This window comes from Maniola jurtina, chromosome 15, assembly GCF_905333055.1.
Source record: "Maniola jurtina chromosome 15, ilManJurt1.1, whole genome shotgun sequence".
Taxonomy (NCBI): Eukaryota; Metazoa; Arthropoda; class Insecta; order Lepidoptera; family Nymphalidae; genus Maniola; species Maniola jurtina.
In genome coordinates this window covers 3,290,218-3,298,884 of record NC_060043.1, presented here as the reverse complement: position 1 = coordinate 3,298,884, position 8,667 = coordinate 3,290,218, and the positions used below count along the sequence as shown (strand labels likewise).

The 8,667-nt window shown below is 35.1% G+C and overlaps 1 protein-coding gene across 2 annotated transcripts; it reads left to right on the top strand.

Moving 5' to 3' along the window:
- The first annotated feature begins 1,207 nt into the window (after positions 1 to 1,207).
- On the top strand, positions 1,208 to 4,631 carry LOC123872289. 2 transcript variants are annotated; one of them, XR_006797449.1, is made up of 4 exons: positions 1,208 to 1,338; positions 1,516 to 2,281; positions 2,663 to 3,127; positions 3,239 to 4,175. XR_006797449.1 is itself a non-coding variant. In XM_045916493.1 (2 exons), the coding sequence occupies exons 1-2, from the start codon at positions 3,119 to 3,121 to the stop codon at positions 4,400 to 4,402; spliced, it is 1,173 nt and encodes a 390-aa protein (XP_045772449.1). In that variant the 5' UTR covers positions 2,669 to 3,118; the 3' UTR covers positions 4,403 to 4,631. The 2 variants fall into 2 exon arrangements, 1 of the variants encoding a protein (XP_045772449.1); XM_045916493.1 differs by lacking the exons at positions 1,208 to 1,338; positions 1,516 to 2,281 and having other exon boundaries at positions 2,669 to 3,127; positions 3,239 to 4,631.
- The last annotated feature ends 4,036 nt before the right edge of the window (positions 4,632 to 8,667 follow it).

Genomic DNA, 8,667 nt, shown 5'->3' with positions numbered 1-8,667 from the left:
CGATTATATTAACGTTGTTTATGCGGCTCCGGTTCTGGCGTCGTTCCACGACTGTATGTATTTCAGGAGAGGCCGAGGTCGTGAACCAGCGCCTCCCACTTACGCTAATTCCTAGCAAAAAAAATAACTAGAGGTATCGGACTTTTTAGGGTTCCGTACCTCAAAAGGAAAAACGGAACCCTTATGGGATCACTTCGTTGTCTGTCTGTCTGTCTGTCCGTCCGTCCGTCGTGTCTGTCAAGAAACCTATAGGGTACTTCCCGTTGACCTAGAATCATGAAAGGCAGGTAGGTAGGTCTTATAGCACAAGTACAGGAATAAATCTGAAAACCGCGAATTTGTGGTCACATCATTTAAAAAAAAATTAAAACGTGTTTCAATTTTCAAAGTTAGATAACTATACCAAGTGGGGTACTGGATTATATGAAATAACTTTACCTGTGCATTCTAAAATAGATTTTTATTCATTTTTATGTATAGTAATTTTTGATTTATCGTGCAAAATGTTGGGAAAATACCCAAGTACGGAACCCTCAGTGCGAGAGTCTTACTCGCACTTGGCCGGTTTTTTATTTTCTATAAAAATAACGAGCAAACAAGCTGAAGGATCCTGATGTTAATGACGGAGTTATTAAAGCCGTCCATGAACATTTTGCAGCACGAGAGGAACCGCCAATGCATTGTCGACTTTTCAAGAATTTGTTGGTTCGCCCCTTTAATAATCTCATGTTGAAATCTAGTGGAAACACTGCCGAAAGAAGTTGGTTGGCACCCAGGTGGTGAGGTTGAAGTTGCTTACGGTGGCGAGCAGTGCGGTTGTAAAAAAAAGAAAGGTGGAATAAGGTCAAACAACTCCTCAGAAAACTGCCCTAATAATAAAAACATAAGCCTCGATAGTTCAACGGTTGAGGAGCGGACTGAATTCGGAAAGGCCAGCGGTTCAAACAGGAGTGGGTACGAGAATTGTGCCACGGGTGGCCGTTGCACTATTGTCGTACCCACTCCTGGCACAAGCTTTACGCTTAATTGGAGGGGAAAGGTGAGTGAGTATTAGTCATGATTAGCATGGCTAATATTCTTTATTAAAAAAAAAGGCATTATTACTTAACTTACAACGTAATGAAATGTGGTAACTTTTTTGTTACTTCTTTACTTTGGAAGGGTCATTGTTTTGCCCAACCACAATTTCGCTAACTTACACAACGTCAAACAATGAACTACTGCTTAATGGAACAATCGTAATCACACCTGTTTAGAAGTTAATGTGGTACGGTATAGTGGATCATAATCAAGTTCTTAAAGTAAAATCTTCTAGTAAACACAATGAAGAGTAGAGCGGTAAGGTCTAACTTTTTTTTTAGATTAAATAAAAATCCTACACAATTAACATAATCTGTTAGGTACAATAAATCCTAAAATTATGATTCAAATAATGAAGTCATATTAGATTATTAAAGCTCAATTTTCTAGTTAGACTATGAAAGAGGAAATTAATAAACAATGCAATTTTTTCAGGTAATAAATATCAAAATTTACTGTCTTCTTTTACAATATGCAAATTCTCAATATCCCGAAGTCTACAGTGGAATTCAACAAGGATACCAACATCCCTACCAAAACATTGCTTATTCACAATACTCCAATCAAAGAACTTATAATAACTATGACAACAATAAATGGATACAAGGAAACTACGAAGACTACAACGATTATGTAGAAGAGATTTGTGTCTGTGATAAATGTGATGAAACCATCACTAAACCAGCCTGTAGAAATGTGTGTCCAAATTGTTTTAACACACCGCCTCCTATACCAAGTTACGTATTTCTTCCTTTCCTATATCCATATCCAATGACTCCTAATACAACTGCTGCCCCAGTTCCACAAACTATTGATACTACTACAGCTTCAACTGTTGAAAATACAATAACAACAACAGAAGCAAGTACTACAGAAATGAAGACTATAGAAATAAAGACAGGAACAGTTAAAACAATTACAATAGAAACTTCCACACCTCCTAATGCTTTACCAGAAGATAACAATGATGTATTAAAAGACAAATCTCTTTTCAACATAAAAGATAAAGGTCAATACACACTTACATCACTAAGACGAACTAAACCTAATTGGTTACCGAAATATGGTATGGTACCAATTTCAGATACATTTGCAGAGAAATTGATGTTACAGCTTAGAAGTATGAGAGTGTTACACCCACAGAAAGATAATATGAGAAACACTGATGAAATAACTCCGTCATATTAGATTTTTAACGCTTTTAAGAGGGCTCTCTCCGTCACTCGTTTCCACTCGTTTCATACAATCGTAGTTCCGATTTCATTTGAATATTAAGCAACCAAAGTCCATGAAATTTTGCAGACATATTCTAGAAACTAATATCTATGTCTGTGGTTTTCCAGATTTCTGTTAAAATATTCGGTTTCAAAGTTACGCGGTCTTAAAAATTTCATACAAATCTTTGAGCCCCTGTAATTTTAAAACTACATATTTTTAGAAAAATCTAAAACACCACAGACACAGATATTAGTTTCTAGAATATGTCTGCAAAATTTCATGGACTTTGGTTGCTTAGTATTCAAATGAAATTGGAACTACGATTGTATGAAACGAGTGGAAACGAGTGACGGAGAGAGCCCTGTTAAATGTTTGCGTTTTCTATTTTTTGATAAACTTGTTATACCCAATATACTTAAACGTCGATATTTAAGTTGGAGATCCAGAAAGCTAGGTTGTTAATTTATGCTACAAAAAATATTGAAAAGAAAAGTTACAAATGTAAAATTGTTATAAGTATTGAAAAGTGTTTACAACTATACCTAACCACTGCGATTGTTCTTATAACCGCCATACCGATAGGTAAAATCAGCTTACCTACTTTATGAAACAACTGCAATATTTTTGTTATTTACATAAAAGTACTACAATTTTTTTTATTATTGAGCACTTTGCCATAAAATGTTATAATAAAGGCTTACATGAAAATTGTTGATGTGTACTTTGAATCACGGTCTAAAATCAAGGATTTGTTTTTAATTCAAATTTAGTATAATTTTAATTTAAAGTTAAGTGTGAAAATGTAGCGGAATAATAAGCTATGAACTTGGTAAGTATGGGAACATAATATATGTTCAGGTACAGATGGCTTGGCGACTATTACGTCAATTTCTTATACGATAACATAGTATATAATTTAACAAACCTGACTAACTTCCAGATTATCATACTTGAAATTCTAATTTTATTTCAAAAAGTATTAAATCAGTACGCCCCAGACCAGATCTATCATCTGTCCCAACAATACACTCAAGCAGCCTACTACCTACCATCGCAAAACGAGGAGTACAGTTGGACGGAAGGAAATCATATCAAAACCCGAAAAACGCGTAGAAAAAGAAAGAAACACAATGATTACTACATTAGTGCTGAACTAGATTACGATCCTAGAAGATTACAATGCAAATGCAAATGTAAAAGAAAGTATGATACTAAACCTGTACCAGAGTATGACCAAAATTATCCGTGTTGTCCTTGTGATAGTAAACCTGATGCTGGTAATGAATATTTACCGCCTCAATATCCTGATGCGGAAACTAATGGAATCGGCATACCAACTCAATTCCCATATCCTGTCGATAGCGGAATCTATACCCCAGCTACATATCCACCAATTATATACCATACATTCGATCTGACTGAATTAGGAAAAGTGTTTCCTTGGTTAACAACAAAAGCAGATAGTAATGGCCAGACAGATAAAGACAAAGCGAGTACAAAATATGATAAAGACAAGTCTAGTAAAAGCGATGATAAGGACAAACCGACTACAGGAGACGACAGGGACATAAAAGATAAATCTAGTACAAGCGAAGATAAGCAGAAAGCTACTACAAGAGACGACAGGGACAAAATAGACAAGTCTAGCAAAAGCGATGATAAGGACAAAACTACTTCAAGAGACGATAGGGTCAGAACTAGTGAAGAAGTAACTACCACAATAGACGATAGAGACAAACCTGGCAAAGATGAAAAAGACAAAACCAGTACAAAAGAAAAACCTCCGGAAAAAAGTTCTCCTAGAACTGAAGAAAGCACTACAAGCACTACAACTGAGCCTACAATTTCTACTTATCCTTACATGGTAAGTGAAAATTCAAAACAGCTTTTACATTACTTGCCAAAAAAGAAGCAATGCTTACGAGACAATAATTGGGTACGAAAGGATACAAACAGAAAAATAGGCAGATACTACGAAGGTGATTTGGTTGAAAGACCAACTATCGCGAGTTATTTGAATGCAAACGGGCGTAGAAATAATTTTCCGAGAAAACTTAATGAAGATAGGTATAATGCCCTACTACGGCATTATACCAATTCCTGATAAACTTACTATGAAAATGTATTAAAGAACTCGTATATTTAGAAACTTTACAGCTTTTTACTAGGCTTAGTTTTGTAAGGACCAATATTGATTCTAGCCTTCACAAATTTAAACGGCATACATACCAATTTTGTCATTTTTTTCTATTGTATTTAGATCCATAGACCTATAAATACTATCTATAACTTAACTTGTATTTTATACTGTGTGAAGGTATTAATTTTTTACAATATTGTACAGCATTTCTTCTATACGTTTTATAAACAATTAAATTATCTCTACTTAATAATTATTATCCGATGAATTTAGAGTTGTTTAAATAAACTCCTAATAAAGATCAGATAGAGATATTTTAATGCGGTAAGTAGACAGGTACCTACATAAAACACTATTAATATAAAATCGATTACATTGTGTCATGAATAGTGTTTTTATGACCGAGTCACGGTCAAGGCCGCCCTATCAAGGCTTTACAGGCAATGGGTACACTCAGTAATGTGTTTAGTTTTTTCCGACTTCTGTTTGCAATATGACCCTATATTATGTCAATATTTTGTGCAATTATCCTTACTAAACTGCTACAAGTGTAAATAATAATTTATAACACCCCCGACAAGTGAAGGTTATAGTAACTAGAAAAGAGCTGATAACTTTCAAACGGCTGAACAGATTTTCTTGGATTATAGCTTTGAACACTCTCGATCTTTCAAACAAAAAAAAAACTAAATTAAAATCGGTTCATTAGTTTAGGAGCTACGATGCCACAGACAGATACACAGATATACATGTCAAACTTATAACACCCCTCTTTTTGGGTTGGGGGTTAAAAAGGTGATTTTAATGTTCTAAACTTTGAGCGAACATGCAGGATTCGTCCAAAACAATACTTCTTTTTCCTCTAGCAGGTTACAACTAATGATTTTTTAACCCCCGACCCAAAAAGAAGGGTGTTATAAGTTTGACGTGTGTATCTGTGTATCTGTGTGTCTGTGTATCTGTGTATCTGTGTATCTGTGTATCTGTGTATCTGTCTGTGGCATCGTAGCGCCTAAACGAATGAACCGATTTTAATTTAGTTTTTTTTGTTTGAAAGGTGGCTTGATCGAGAGTGTTCTTAGCTATAATCTAAAAAAATTGGTTCAGCCGTTTAAGAGCTATCAGCTCTTTTCTAGTTTTCTTGTAGAAAAGAAGGTTAGATAACCGTTAGGTTCATAATATTATGTCAATAGACAAATGTCAAGCTGTCAAGATACCTAAATACATAATTATTTATTTGAAAATGATGTTTTGGAAAACTCAAATACTTTGGATCGTCGGGGGTGTTATAAATTTTTAATTTACACTTGTTAAACGACGACAGCAGGTGAACCATTCGATGCGTATTTTTTAACATCTGTTGTACCTACCTATTTATTTCCTCGCCGAATACTAATTACAATAAAAGCTTTAATAGGGCTCAGTTTTAAAATTACAGGAAGATTTTAAGGGAAATCTGGAAAACCACAGGCATAGATATTAGTTCCCGGAATGTTTCTACAAAATTCCATTGAGTATGATTAGTTAGTATTATAATGAGAGACGAACTACGTTTGTATGGAGCGAGTGACGGAGAGACCCCTCTTAATTCTACTTTGGCTCATGGGCCTTTTCATGCGTTTTCATTTTTCGTTTTCAGTTTTCGTTTTAATTTTCTGTGTTGGGGTTTACCCGAGGGGTGCCATCAGGGCCCTATTAATTACATAGTTTTACGAAAAATTCGCTGTCTGTCCGTCCGTCCATCTATCTGTCAGCGGAGTGAGCGGCCTTTTGTGAACCGTAATTATAGGTAGGTAGAGGTGAAATTTTCACACATTGTGTCTATTGCCGCTATAACAAACAATGAAAAAAAAATTAAAAAAAATGAAAAGTGTTATTTCTTGTACAATGGTACGGAACCTTTCATGTGCGTCTCCGGCTCGCACTTGACTGATTTTTTTAATGCTATTCACAGTTTCAAAATGCTTTTTGGCAAGAGGTACTTATTAAATAAATGAATGTTATTTAAAATAATTGTTTTTGGACATTATGAAAACATGGGTGGTAGCCCCCTAAGTACCTACTTGAAATTTTAAATTTAATGTATACCATGCCGATACAGGTTTTCCACGAATCAATCAATTTCGATTTTACAATGGAAATTATGTGACAATCTTAGCTAAGTATACGCAGATAGAGAATAAAGTACAAGATAAGTAATATGTAAAGAATAGTCAAATCAATTCGTTAAGAGGGCTCTCTCCGTCACTCGTTTCATACAATCGTAGTTCCAATTTCATTTGAATATTAAGCAACCAAAGTCCATGAAATTTTGCAGACATATTTTAGAAACTAATATCTATGTCTGTGGTTTTCCAGATTTCTGTTAAAATATTCGGTTTCAAAGTTACGCGGTCTTAAAAATTTTCATACAAATCATTGAGCCCCTGTAATTTTAAAACTACATATTTTTAGAAAAATCTAAAACACCACAGACACAGATATTAGTTTTTAGAATATGTCTGCAAAATTTCATGGACTTTAGTTGCAAATGAAATTGGAACTACGATTGTATGAAACGAGTGACGGAGAGAGCCCTGTTAAGTTTAAAAGAAATATCTAAGCACTGGGTACTACTTAACTTCAACTTCATGAACCTGAGTTCCACTGAAAACCGCTTCAATTTTCACTAACCACAAAATTTATACCTATTACGATCATACCATTTTCATCTATAAAACATAACAATACCACTGATATCACTAATTAACTTATATTAATTAACAAACCGGCAATTCAATATATGCATATAGTCATAGTTATTTTTCTTTATAACATAATAATCACTGAAATCACTAATTAACATATCAATTAATAAACCAGCAATTCAAAAGGCAGGCCTTAGTATGACCTTTCAACCGTATGTATTGTATTAATCGATATAATATAGGGACAATAGTCAATCCACACGCGGCGTGGCCTGACCTTTCAGGAGTCGGCAAGACTGCGCAAGAGTCGCACGGGGTCACCAACGCGTTATTTTTAGAGTTGAAAGTTCGAAATACGTTCAGCCATCTTTAAATTACCCGGCGATGCTTCCGCCAATTAATGTCTTGGAAATTTTAGTTTTAAGTTATGACAAACTAAAGTTAATGCAGAAGTTACAATGTAGAGCTGGAGTCACATAACGCTTAGGTATACATAAAATAGTAGCTGACCTGGCAAACGTTGTTTTGCCGTATAAGTACATTATTTTTCAGTGCTAAATCATAATAAAATACTTAAAAATAAACAAAATTGACAAAAAAAATAAAAATTAAAAATTTATGGGTGGGTCACCCTTATCATTTAGGGGTATGAAAAATAGATATTGGCCGGTACACCTACCGGGTATGTACACAAAATTTCATACAAATCGGTCCAGCCGTTGCGGAGAAGTTTGGAAACAAACATCGCGATACGAGAATTTTCTAACTACCTAAGGTAAGTACAAACGTACAGCTAAATTAGCGTAATTTTTCTGAAACTAAAATTTTTGTTTTAAATCTTATTCCAATTTTAAATTTAAAAAAGAGTATTTTGGAAAATTTTAGACCTTTGCGACTCTAGCTCGAGGAATCAGCTTCAGGAAGTTATCGTTATGACGTCGCTGTAAATTCAATATGGCCGAAGCTCACTGGTTACCCACGAAGTAGAAGCAAGGGGTTACCCACAGAAATCCAAATAATGGGGTTACCTTTTGAACTGAAATTCCTGAGCAAAGTCAAAGTAGGTCGTAGGCTTTTCTACCTACGTTTTAGATCTTAGCCTATTTCTACGTACATGGAAATCTGCATTAGGTAGGTATATTGACTCTTTGTAATCTCTGGTTACATTAAGGTCGACGTCAATGCCCAACAACGCCATAATCATCGCGATATTCAACGTGTTAACGTCTAACGCCAATTGAATTGAGGTTAAAGTCGTCTAACGCCAAACGGCACTGTGAATGCCGTTGTACGTTGATCGTGGCTACATCAACGCTTAACCAAAAACGCCGTTGAACATTGCGTTGTTGGCCGTTAATGTGGCCGGGACATAAGGTTAAGTTCAATATTTTGTCTACGCGTAACGCACAGCTAAGTTTTTAACACTTTAGTATTACGTACAAATAACAAAGTAGTAACATTGTTGCACCCACAAGTGCGTTTAAGTTGTTCCTAGTTCCTACTCGCTTGGCTCGTGCCGACTCGACCTCTAGTTGTAAAGGT